At 50.9% G+C, this 13,080-nt stretch overlaps 1 protein-coding gene across 4 annotated transcripts in view; it reads right to left on the bottom strand.

The window, feature by feature from the left end:
- Nucleotides 1-2,952: 2,952 nt before the first annotated feature.
- SGSM1 (small G protein signaling modulator 1) overlaps nt 2,953-13,080 on the bottom strand; it is a 37,379-nt gene continuing 27,251 nt past the window's right edge. For all 4 annotated transcript variants that reach the window (XM_063172837.1, XM_063172835.1, XM_063172836.1 and 1 more), the window contains 7 exons: nt 12,155-12,736; nt 11,335-11,459; nt 10,119-10,201; nt 9,811-9,920; nt 9,494-9,590; nt 8,975-9,142; nt 2,953-8,694 (listed from right to left, as the gene is read on the bottom strand). In XM_063172837.1, coding sequence (XP_063028907.1) covers nt 8,606-8,694; nt 8,975-9,142; nt 9,494-9,590; nt 9,811-9,920; nt 10,119-10,201; nt 11,335-11,459; nt 12,155-12,736 — 1,254 coding nt within the window. In that variant the 3' untranslated portion in view covers nt 2,953-8,605. The remainder of the gene's footprint in view (nt 8,695-8,974; nt 9,143-9,493; nt 9,591-9,810; nt 9,921-10,118; nt 10,202-11,334; nt 11,460-12,154; nt 12,737-13,080) is intronic.

A 13,080-nucleotide genomic window follows, 5' to 3' on the forward strand; every position in this document is an offset into this window, starting at 1 on the left:
TGGATTGCTTCACCTCAATTGTTGCAATCAAAGCAAGCAAAAGGAGAATTTAAACTGATAAAGGGGAGGTTTAGATTGGAGTTTTGGAAGAAATTTTTCCTTGTGAGAGTGCTGAGGGCCTGGCACGGGGTACCCAGAGAAGCTGTGGCTGCCCCATCCCTGGAGGTGTCCAAGGCCAGGTTGGATGGGGCTTGGAGCAACCTGGGATAGTGGAAGGTGCCTCTGTGAGTGAGATGGACTTTAAGGTCCCTTCCATCCCAAACAATTTCATGTTGCCCTGAGATTCCCAATCCCAGACTAACAAAATCCCCGTTGTACAGTCCTCCATCCCCCAGTGCTGCAGGGCTGGGTAGGGACCCAAGGCTGTCAGCCCCTTACCCTGCATCAGTCAGGTGCTGCTGCCTGTACAAACTGGGGCTCTCTGCAGGATTTACCCACTGATTTATACAGCTGTGGATTGGCTTTTGAATTTTCAGCTTCATTTTCCTTTGCAAAAGGCCTCTCTGAAATAGGTGCTGGAGCACCTTAAGGCAGCAGAGAGAGCTCAGGGTGTTGCCAGGACAGCACCCACCTGGGAAGATGTTTGTGCCAGGACTCAGCATGTCCATTCATGCATGTTCACAAGGGCTATAAATACTCTGGGTCCTTCAGTGTGCCACGTGCCTGAGCCTGGCAGGAGGGTGTGTGAGGACGAGCACTCCCAGCTGGGCTCACCAGCACAGCCCCCAGTGCCCCCCATCACACCCAGCCCTGGGCCACAGCCAAACTGGTTCATCTGCCACTGATGCATCTGCCACAGCCCCCTGGGAGTCAAAGGATTGGGAGCAGAGGGGCAAAATAGAGCATGGAAAGTACTGGGGCTGCCACCACCCCTCGGAGGAGCTCCTATAATCCAATCCCTCCTCAAAATCTCCTGAAGAGCCCTTGCTGACAAGGAGTTGGAATGGTTTCTCTTCCTTCACAGGACAGAGCTGTTCCACCAGCTGCTGTCTCCTGCACTGCATGGAGGTGGCAACTGATGGAAATTTCCATGCACTTCAAAGCACAGCCTCAGGATAGCTGCTTTTGTGAGAAACTATCCCAAGTTAAAAATTAATGAAATTCACTTTTAGGATCATTTACTTTCCTCCATCCGAAAGGCAGGAATTTTGCCAGTCTCTCTGCTCAGAGCACAGAGCAGTCCTGCTTTGGCACCTTGGGGATGTGGCCTCTGGTGGTTAGGTTGCCAATTAATATCAGGTAATTAACACATTTGCAAGGGCTGGTTGAATCCCACCCTGGCATTTTGCAAACTCTGCATGTTTGGGGAGTGTCTTCATCAGCTTTTGAAGTTCTGAGCTGTGAGCTCCCTGCAAACCTCAGCCTGCACTGGAAACTGGGGCTGGGCCTTTAGAGCAAACATGCCTCAAGAAGCAAACATATTAAGGATTAATTAAATACCAGGATTTATTTAATTAAGCCTCTTCTCATAAGTAGGTAGAGGCAGGAATCTGGAGCCAGCATCCAGCTTTCCTTGCATTCCCATTTTTAGAAGTGCTGATAAATTCTGTGCTGCTTAAAACACAACATTGTGGTGATGTGGACCCCTCCAACAGCAGTGCAGGAACTGACACCACAGAAAGGAGGCTGGGGACACCTCTTACCTATTTCCACACCTGGCATCCCCCCATGGTACAGCTGGAAGATCCACAAGCACCCAAGGATTTTGTGAAGTCCACAGGGTGACAAGTGCCAGCCCTGAGCAGGGAGCACAGGCAGCTTGTCCTCCTCATGTTTTTGATGAGAAACTTGTCCCTCCTGTTCCCTGCAAGAAAGGCACCATGGCCCATCCTACCACTGCCAGCTGAAAGGTCTGGAAATTTCTGATCCAGGAAATACTGAGGCAAGAGAACGACATCAAGTCCAAGGTTATTTTGATCACCATTGCAGAATGCACTCCCTCACCTCCTGCCCAGCTCACCTGGCAGCACAGGATCACACACAGGTACAAACCATCACCACCACGGCCCAGCTCTGGGCTGCCACCATGCCAGGGCCCTGTGTCCCCACAGGATCACACACAGGTACAAACCATCACCACCAGGGCCTGGGCTGCCACCATGCCAGTGTCGCAGACATCTTTTTATGAAAATCCTTTCCTTAGGATTTTTCCTCCTGAGAAGCATCAGGAACAAAATGTAAACAATGCTTATCTGCTGCTGTGGAATGCAACGGGTGGGTTTTTGATTGATCCACGTGGATGTTTGGAATTAATGGCCAATCACAGTCGGCTGGCTCAGACTTTCTGTCTGAGCCACAAACCTTTGTTATTCATTCCTTTCTATTCTTAGCTTAGCCAGCCTTCTGAGAGGAAACCTTTTCTTCTATTCTTTTGGTATAGTTTTAATGTAATATATATAATAAAATAAAAAACCAAGCCTTCTGGAATATGGAGTCAGATCCTCATCTCTTCCCTCATCCTCAGACCCCTGTGAACACCATCACATGCCAGGACCTTCTGTCACTCCCCATCTGCTCTGTCTGGGGCAGTTCACTCCATGCAACACCAAGGACCTGGCCCAGCCCTTCCCCAGTGCTTTTCCTCCTCTTCCATTGCTCTGTTTCACCATCAGTTTAATTCTCCACATTCTAGGGGTATAGAGCAAGAGAACGGACACAGGTGACAGTGCCGGCAAAGCCAAGGAGGTGTCACTGCCACACATCTGCCCAGAGCTCAGCAAAGCTGGACTGAGAAGAGGATGGGGAAAAGTGAGGACCATGAGGGTGCAAAAAGGAGCCCAGGTCCCCCCCAGCACAGGGGACACTCACCATGAGCAACAGGAGGCTCTGAAATCCATGAGCAGCATGGAAATACAGAGCATTTCGGGCACTCCCTGCTCAGGGTATCCCCATCCACTGCTTCCCAGGGACCACACAGACAGAAAAACCACCAAGATCTGATCGATTTGAAAATACATTAACCATAGAGAATAGAGCTTTAATTTTTCTTTCTCAACAACAATAAGGAACAGTTTACATTAAAAAAAAAAAACAACCCAAAAGCATGAATAAAATAATATAAAACAGATATTATACCACAGTGTGGAATTCAGTTAATCTAAGAACATTAGCAGCACTTCTACAAATAGATTAAAAGCTGTAAGTGCTCATTAAGCTCAGATCGAGCAACTCCCAGAGACCAAAATGGCACTGAACAGAGAAAAGCAGCAATTCTGTGTAGGGCAACAGAAAAGTCTAATGCCAGGACACCAGAAACATTCAAATCCCTGTGCTGAGGGGTAATTCCCTGTCCCACAGAGCCCCCACGATGGCTGTCACACCCTGCTGCCCTGCCTGGCTCTCCAGAACACTCCTGGAACAAGGGAAGTGACAATCGTGGGTCTGAGGTTACATCCACGTTGCATTTTCAAAGCTTTTCATCAATTCTGTTTGGGAAAACAATTTCTTCCCTGGCTTCTGGGAATTGCTCTCCAGAGAGAATGAATTTCTGGGAATTTTAAGTCAATCTTACATAGCCACAACAATGACATTTTTAGCCTCTCAGTATCCAGGATCAGGATTTTCAATTCTTTATCGTCCTTAGCAGCAAAGCCATACTCATTCCTAAAGCTTTCATGTATTTAAGATCTTGTGCATAGTTAATTTATAAAAAATAAATTAAAAGAGGATAAATGGTGTTTTTCTCCCCTCATCAAAGCACTGATGCAAAGTGCCCTTGCTCCCAGTCATGTCCCACTGCTGATGGCTACAAAGCCACCATGGAGAAGGGACTGTCCCCTGCAGCACCATCCATGGGCTCTCCATGTGCAAAACCCATCTATAAAAGGAAGCTATTAAACTACTGAACAGGAATTTAAGGTGGAATATGCACCAATCCAAAATTAAACTAGAAATTAGATTAGATTAGACACATTAAAAGACTTCCATGGCTATTCCAACCACGTACATTCTCCAGGAAGTTCAGGATTCAGGCAAAGTTGGGAAGGAATCTACACACTGAGCTGTGTGAATGTGTGGCTATGGCATCAAATGGCCTCAGCCATGGCCCATGTGGCCATCAGAGGACAGAAATGTGGTCACACTGAGAACCACAATTGTTTAGATGCCTTAAGCAATGAAATATTGCTTATTCAGGGCAATGAGGATGCTGACCTTGAGTGGAAAAGCAGGAACAATCAGTGGCGTTTGATCTACTTCAGGGCATCTGAAAAAGCTTTTACAGGAATTTCTGACACAGGTTCTGGTGAGTTCCAACCCTTCCATAGTGCTGGGAAGGGCTGGAACAACATCTCTACATTGTGCTCTATCAATTTGTGCTCACACAATAGTAAAATGCTGAAGACAAGCCCAGAACTGCTCAGAACTCAGGGAAATTCCCAAATGGAACGAGAAATAAGACAGAGGTTTTAATGACATGATCATCATTTTGGTCCTACTGATCAAATGCTCAGAGAAAAGGGATTTGTGCCTCTAGATCTCTGTGCCTCTAGAGAAAAGGAATTTAAATATTTTAAGATATTACAAAAGCAAAATTAGGGGATGAGAATCCCAAAACTAAAGTGATTTATATATTGTAAGATATTTTAAAAGCAAAATTAGGGGATGAGAACCCCAAAACTGGTCCCATCCCTGGTCAGAGGCCCATTGGCTACTGTGGCTCCCAGTGCAGGGGATCAACCTCAAGTCCAGGAAAGAGAGGGGAAATAGGCAAAATAAGTAATAAATAAATAAATAACCAAGAATAATAAGAACTTCATCCCATAAACTGCCCTTGGCCACAAGGCTTGTGTCTCCAGGGATTTTGGGACCCATCTCTTCAATAGTTCCATGTCTCAGCCTTTTTTCCACCTGTCATTGACAAGGGCTGACACCTGCAGTGCCACTGCTGGCTCACATTGCACTACCAGGTGCATTTGGGTGAGTTAAGGGATGTTCCCCATGCCAGGGGCTGGATGAGAGCAGGACAGGGACACAGCAGGAAGTTCCCCGCAAAAAAAAACCCCAAAAATCTCTCAGTCTTTGTGAAAAACATCCACAGCAAAGCTATTTAGGGACTCAACACAGCAAGAGAAAAACTCCTATGAAAATCACACATTTAGGAACAAACACAACTTCTGGTCTGACACCAGAAGAGATGGGTACCAGGAGCTCGTTGGAAGGTTGCAAGAGCAGAAAGCTCAAATGCAGGAAGGGAATCCCATTTGAGAAACACAGGGCCAGGACACAAACACTCACTGGATTTACACACACTGAGGTTACCTGAGCTCAGCACAAACCCCACAGCAACGTGGGTGCTCGGTGAGGGTGAGATGGGAGCTGAACTCAGCCCGTGGAGCCCATCCTTCGTTCCTTCCTCAGGCTCACTTTGGAGTGACTGGAGCAGAGAAATGTGGGTTAGCAGCTCATGCCACCCTTGCAGCAATCTCCTCAGAAGGTGTGGAGTTATGGAATGGTTGGGGTTGGAAGGAAACTTAGAGATCACCCAGTTCCACCCCCTGCCATGGGCAGGGACACCTTCCACTATCCCAGGTTGCTCCAAGCCCTGTCCAACCTGGCCTGGGACACTTCCAGGGATCCAGGGTGTGCCAGTGCCTTGTAGTGCAGAATTTCTCCCTAAATCCAATCCAACCCTGCCCTCTGTCAGTTTAAGGCACAGAGCTCCATCCCTGTTCCCACAGGCTAAAATAGTCCTGGGCTGGCAGTGCCATTGTGGGGGGGATTTCAGCTGCACAGAGCTGCTGGGATGAGACATTCCTCCTCCCCAAGGGGCCAGACAAGATTACTGTATATGGCCAAGCATGGTGACAGGCATGGGAGAGATCCCTGCTGGCTTCCAGCACCATGATGGGCCCTGTCAGAATGCCAGAACAAGGCTTTATCTCATGGGGATCCTGCAGGGGGGCAGAGAAGGAGCCCAGAGAAGACCCACAAACAGCTGCACAGCAAAACCTTTGCTTTTCAGCTTCTTAGCAGCTTTTAAGCATCGAAGAGAGCCCCAAGCTCCTGGTGGGGTCTGACTGTGGGTCCCCACAAGCACAAGAATTGCCCAGCAATACAGCTGAAACAAAGCGTTTTAAAATTATTTTTCCCGATTTTTTTTTTCTTCTTTTTGTCCCATCTTAAAGCCAGAACCAAGATGAAGCCAAACTGAGGTTGTGATGATGACTCTGCTCTGAGCTTCCTGTTGCCCCACCAGAACAACTCTCCCAGCACAGGGACAGTGACAGATTGGCACATCATGGAATAAATGCTATAGAAACCACACAGTTCTTAGAAGCAAAAGATTTCTCACCCCACACCCCCCCCTTCCTCAAAAAATAACCCACTTAGTTGACATATTTTCTCTCTATTCTGTATATATATTATATATAGACACAATTCTCTGGTAAACATTTACAAGATATCGTAAATAACATTGAAAATTTCTATCTCCATTTGCACAACAGCGCGCACTCACACAGCACACAAGGACACACAGTCAGGTACAATCAATAAATAAATACCTTTTTTCCCTTCCCCCCCAAGAAATTATTCAAAAAAACACTGCTATTGAGCGGCCCAAAGACACTCTCAGTTAATACAGACAGCAAATATTGTGCAGAACTTCTTGGCTGTTTTTGTTTAAAAACCAAGGAAAGAAGCTTGAAAGGTTTAGTGTCAGCAATGTTGCTTGGTCAGGTGGTGTTTAAGGTGACCCTGTCCCTCAGGAAAGGGAGAACAGACACTTCCCATTCCCTCTAGACAGGTGACAGACCTGTCCTAGAGCCCTGAGGGAGCAGGAGCAGCCTGGAAGGAGGGAGGACAAGAGCTTTTCACTCTGCTTGGTGGAAAAATGAAAGATTCTCACAGGAACTGGCAGATCTCAAGCTCTTTGTTTCCTGTGCTACTGCAGCCCAGCACCCTTTGGAGTTTCACTGCTTCAGGGAATTTCCCAGATTGGTGGGATTATGAGGAGTGAAGGGCTGCACATTGCTCTCCCTCTGCCCCTTCCCCAAAGGGTTCAAGCAGTGCCACTGCCCTTTCCAGCTGTGACCTCCGTGTCCCAGAACACAGAAATTGCTGATTTGCTCAGAAACAGAAAACCACTCCACCAGGCTGCTCAGCCCTTCCCTGAAGCAGCAGTTTTTCTCCTGTGCAGGCTGACAACCACCTTTTTTTCTGCCAGCAACATCTGACACGTGCCACGAGCCAACACAAACCAGCACAGACAGATGATGCACAGGAGGAGGGAGGAAGAGCCCCTTTCCCTCCTGTGGGAGCACTCCAGCAGCAAGGCAGGAGCAGGGCCAGAGGAGAGCACACACACAGCACACATTGCACCAAGGGGAACACAAAAGTTTGCAGCAAAACTTGAGAGAAAGTACCCTCAGAGAGAGAGCTCCAGCCCAGCACTGCCCTCCTGGCTGGGCTGGACCCTCCATCCACCCACCCACCCCTCTCCTTTTCCTGTATTGTTTTTACCTGAGTTGAAAAATGACTCCGAAGCCTCTGCAGGGCAGCCTGTGTGGGACACAGCAGCTGGAGAGGCACTTCATGCACTGGGCTCCAGGCTGTGCAGGAAAAGTGGCCTGCACACAAGGGCATCTTCCCAAAGCAAAGCCCACTCAGGGACCTTGGGCTATTTTCCTCTCACAGGCCTGTGGGAAAAGCCCACCAAGACCTAACTGGAGATGCTCAGTGGGTTTAGGGGACTCAACAGCCAGCCCTGAAGCTGTCAGAGGGAAAGTCAGGATAATCAGGAGCTCTGACTTGCCTTCTGAGGAGCCCTTCCCTCACAAGAGCTCAGAGGAACAACAAGAGACCAGACTCCTAGCACAAGCAGCTAAAGTAAGGCAGGTAAGAAAACCTCCAGCCTGGAGTTCCCAGAGGAGGTCAGGACCAGATTTCCCAGTGTTCAGAGAACATTACAGAGGCTGGATTTTGAAAAATAACCCCAACACTGAATTTGGAGCTGTTCTGAAAATCCATCCAGACACGAACCTCTTGTGTGCTCAGATATTGTAGGAACAATGTAAAATCCCAGGGAGAAAACAGAGCCCTAAAAAAAGAAAATACTGAAGGGGAAGCAATGCACTGAGGGACAAGATCAAAAGAGGAATTCCTGTGATCAGAGTTCCCCCTATTACTGGCAGAACCTCGTTGTGTTGGTGAGAAGCTGAGCACTGGCAGCATCCCTGTGCTGCCCGGGCTCGCAGGGCTGGCTGCCTTCCCACCCCACAGGGAAGGGCTGCCCAAGGAAGCAGCTTTCCAAGGAATCATCTCTCCCTCTGTGCCACCAAGCTCTGCTCCCCCAGCCCCCGAGCTGCACCCTGGGACGTGGCAATGCCTGGGCAGTTCTGGTGGCCACAGCAGCTGCTCCGAGGCCAGGAAGCCACTGCCTGGTCCTGCTCCAGGCACAGGAACACACCTGGAGGGATCTTTGGTTGAGTCACTGCAGAAGGTCTGAGCCTGGGCCTGTGCTGAGCCCAGGGGACTCCCAGCTCACATAGCAGCACGTGTCCCACCACCTGAGTCCCACAGGGGTGGCACTTGGAGGGACAGGAGAAGGGAGGGAGCGTCGGAGGGGAGTCCTGGCTCTTTGGGTGCCTCGTCTGCTCCAGGTCCTTCATTTGTTCTCAATCAGAGTCTGCACTTTATACACCAGGTCCCGAGCCAGCTTCAGGATCTGCTTGGTGTTGTGGCGCTCGGCCATTTCTGCAACACACAGCAGACAGGTCAGAGCAGAGCAGCCCCCAGCCCCCAGCTCTTCATTCTGTTATCCCTGTGCTGCCACATTCCCAACCTCCCCTGGCAGGGACACCTGGCTCTGGAGAGCCATCCTGAACCAGCCCAAACCTCAGCTCCCTCCAACACAACTAGGCTGAGGAGAGCAGGTGGATTCCAGCCCCACCAGACCCCTCAGAGTTCTGGGTGTCAAACATTCCCACACCTGAGCAGCTGCCCCAACCTCAGCCCAACAGAGCACGAGCTGTACCATTGAAAAACTTGATGATGTCTGTAAAATCCATGTTGTTCTCCAGGATGATGTCCCGGTACATCTCCACCAGGGCCAGGGCTATGAAGAGCACGTAGTGAGCAGAGGAGACGTGAGCAGCAGCCCAGATGGTCTCCCAGACAGCAAAGACATCGTCATACACCAGCTCTGTGAGCAGAGAACAGCAGTTAACACTCCACTCACCCCACCCTGGCTCACAGAGCTCACAGCAGCGCTGGGGAGACACACTGGGTGCTTCCTTCCCACAGGAACCTGCTCCAGCTGGAAGCAAAGTCAGTCATCTGTAAGGAGAAATATTCTGCCCAGCAGCAGGTGACACAGCCCCAGGACACACTCATGGAAAAGCTCAGCAGCAGCTCTGGAACAACAGGTTCTGTATCTAGACAGAACAATCAGCCAGACATAAACCAGGGAAAAGTGAAAAGGAATTAAAGTTTAAACCTGCTGAGAAGGCTGGAAGCAGACCCTGTCCCACCCTTGGGTGGTCTCAGCACACACCTCTCTTGAAGTCCAGGAGAAACCATCGGTAGCAGAAGTAGAAATGAGTGTAATCCCCATTCTGGTGCATCAGCTCAAAGAGCTCAGAGTCCAGAATCTGTCAAGAAAAGCAAAAGGAAACTCAGGAATGCACAAGGCACCAACCATCCCTCTTGCTCTCCTACTGCACCAGCTCCTCCCTCCCACCCTGGCACGCACTGCTCCAGCCCCTGCTGTCCCTCCTGCTCCCCAGCACTGAACCCCCACCTCAGCCCCTCCAGGACCAGCTTTCCCCCCTGGTTATGAGGAGCTGCCATCCCCATGCCAGGAGCTCCCACCTGGATCAGCGACCTCATGTTGGCAAAGTGGGTGTCCATGGCTCCTCCGTGGGGGAAGTTCTGGTTCATCCTCTTCATCAGCTCAGTGAAGCAGCTGAAGGCCAGAGCCTCTGTGCAGGGAGGAGAGAATCACTGCAGGGCTGCAGCAGCAACATCCCTCCAGAAAGTCCAGCCTGGCCCCAGGGTGGGCTCCTGGGACAAACAGAATCCTGCTCCACACCTCCAGGCACGAAGGGCCCACCACCCACCTGGTACATCCTCCCACAGATCCCCATAGAGGGACAGGAAAAGCAGAGCCACCCACTCACCATCATCCAGGATGACCAGGAGAGGGGCCAGCAGGTCACACATGCCCTGCACATAGCCAATCTCAATGTGCTGCCAGATGTAGCTGTGTGAGAGAGCAGGAGAGGTGATCTGGGACCTGAGTGCCACAACCCGCCACCTCCTTTGTGCCCCGTCTCCCTTCCCAGGATGCTGGGGTAAGTCACACCTGTTCATTCTGACATCCCTGTGCTGCAAATGAATAAATTCTTGTGGTGCTTCCCAGGTAAGGCATGCATGGCAGGGTGTTGATCCAGGACTGTGCCATGGCCACATCCAGGGTCAGTCCAGGCCTGTGCCATAGCCATTGCAGGGCAAATCAGCACAGGGAAAAGAGAAATTGCAAAGCACAGCACAGTGGGGTCACTGGTTAAAGGGCAGAGTCTGATAGAACTTGTTCATCTCTCATTCTCATCCTTCTCTCTCCATTGATCCCCTTGGTTCTCCCTGCAGACACTGCCTGCCTCCCCTTTCCATGCCCAGCGCACCAGGAAGCACCCGGCCCTGCAGGGATATCTTCCCTTTTTTGGTAGCAAGGCAAAATGTGTTCAGAGAGGACTCAGATCTGCTGCTGGCACAAGGGAAGGATCTTTTCCATCCTGCTCACTGGTTTTCCAAAATGTGCTGTGCTGAAGGTCTAATCTCAGCAGAGATCTCCAGCTCTGGCTGTCAGGTGAAGTGACAGCACTGATGGAACAGCAGCTTCTCCTCATGTTTGCAAGATGAGTAATAATATTTTAGCCTTTGCTGCCTGTGAAGCAGGAGCTGGTCTGAGCCTGTGAGTGTCACTAGGCAAGCTCTGAGTCACAAGGACTCAGAAATGCACCCAGGTCTGGCTTTCTCCTGGGATTTTGGGCAGGCACAAACCATCCCGGTGCTTCAGGCACTTTCTCATTAGCACTACAGCTCTGTGGGCTGATCCTCATTAAAACATTTGCCAGGCATGCTGCAGGAAGCAGGTGGGCTGCCCTGGTTCCTGGGCAGCCCAGGGAGCCCCTGCCTTGTCCAAAACCCCAGGACACAGCAGTGATGGGGATGGACAGCCGGACACCTCGGTCTGGGAACTGCCACATCCTTGGAGCTGTGACCCCAGTGCTGGGTGATGAGGGGAGGAAGGCAAGGAGCAAAACTCCATAACCACAGCACAGTTTGAGGCTCCAGCCTGCAGGTGAACCCCAGGAAGGCCCCCAGAGCCCCCACCTGCACATGACGTTGCGGAGCTTCTCCAGGTTGGCAGGGGTGAAGTACCAGTAGTTGCGGTCACAGCGCTGCACGTCCTTCTCAATGCGGTGCAGGTTCACCGTGTACATGTCCAGCAGCTCTGGCTGCCAAAAACAAGAGCAGAGTTGATTTATTTTCCAGTAAAAAGCAGGGAGAGAGCTGTAAGGGCAGTGGAGAGACAGGGCAGAGTTTGGGTGGAGGGTGGGAGCCCCTCTATGCCCAATTGTGGGATCAGCACAGGGCAAATGCAGGTAAATCCTGCCCCTCCCTCAGCCCCAGTGAGGCACATCTGGAGTGTGGTGCTTAGTTCTGGGCTCCACAGCTCAAGAAAGACAAGGAGCTGCCAGAGAGATTATTTGGGGTCTAAAGTATCTCTCTGATGAGGAGGGACTGCAGGAGCTGGGCTTGGCCAGTCTAGAGAAGACTGAGAGGAAATCTCATAAATCCATACAAACATCTCAAATCATGTGCCAAAAGGAGAGTGCCCGACTCTTTTCAGTGGTACCAAGTGACAGGACAAGGAGCAATGGCCATAAACTGAAACAAAAGTTCCACCTTAACATGAAAAATAACTTCTTCCCTTCCAGGTGGAAGAGCCCTGGAAGAGCTGCCCAGGGAGTGCATGGAACTTCCCTTTCTGGAGACACCCCAAACCCACCTGGACACAATCCTGTGTCACCTACCCCAGGTGACCCTCCCTTGGCAGGGGATGATCTCCAGAGGGCCCTTCCCACCCCAAACTGCTCTGGGGTCCTGGAGGCAGCCAGGAAGGAACCCCCCATGCCAGGTGTGTACTTACAGAGTAGGTGACCCCCGTGGAGGAGAGCGCAGCTGGTTCAGGGCTGGTCAGATCAGTCACAGTCAGAGAGTCCAGCTGTGGGTACAGACTCTCCATCTCTGGCTCCTCAGACAGGTTGTCCTCACTCTCCACCAGGCTCTGCTTCTCAGCCTCGCTGTCTGCCCAGCTCTCCACCACAGTCAGGGCCACAGTGTCACCGTCACGCAGGAGCCCCGCCGAGCCCTCACCCACGGGGACAAAATCCACGCTTCCACCAGGGGGAAATTCCCCTTCCAGGCTGTCTTGGCCCTGCAGCTTCTCCTGCTGGACACCATCCGTGTCTGGTGGGGCTGGCAGGTCGGAGCCAGCCACCTTTCCCTGGGAGCTGGATGAGGATTTGGTGGTTTCCAGGGCGCTGTCCTCGTTGCTGAAGCTGCGCTCTGAGAACCCCGATGTGATGGAGAAGTTTTGGGAAGAGGGGTGCCCAGAATCAGGGGAACACGTGCCATTGGGGACTGTCCCATTGGGGATCTTGCTTTGTTTGCCATCTTCCAGCTGAGAATCGACTTCAGTCTGTTCCACCTCATCCACAGATTCAAACACCTGCAGAGTAGGAAGACATCCCAGGCATTCAGGAAATGTTGGGAACATGGGCACTTACACCCCCAAGTGCTGTGTACTCATAGTGCCTGTGTTCCCAGCAGTGGAGAGGGAGGAAAATCCCTCTTTAGCTTCTTCTGCCTGGATTTGAATCAGTGCTCGGTCGTTTGCACAACTCCAAATCCCTGCTCCAAAGGACTTTGCTTTGCTTGGCATTATATAATGGGCAGAAATTTTAACAGGTGTTAAAATTAAACACCTGGGCATGAACAGAGGGAACAGCCATGAACCTTCAGGTGTGAGGCCACGGGGCAGAGCTGGCAGGTGAACACTGAACATCCCAAGCA

The sequence above is a fragment of the Melospiza melodia genome, chromosome 20 (genome assembly GCF_035770615.1).
Source record: "Melospiza melodia melodia isolate bMelMel2 chromosome 20, bMelMel2.pri, whole genome shotgun sequence".
NCBI classification, from domain to species: domain Eukaryota; kingdom Metazoa; phylum Chordata; class Aves; order Passeriformes; family Passerellidae; genus Melospiza; species Melospiza melodia.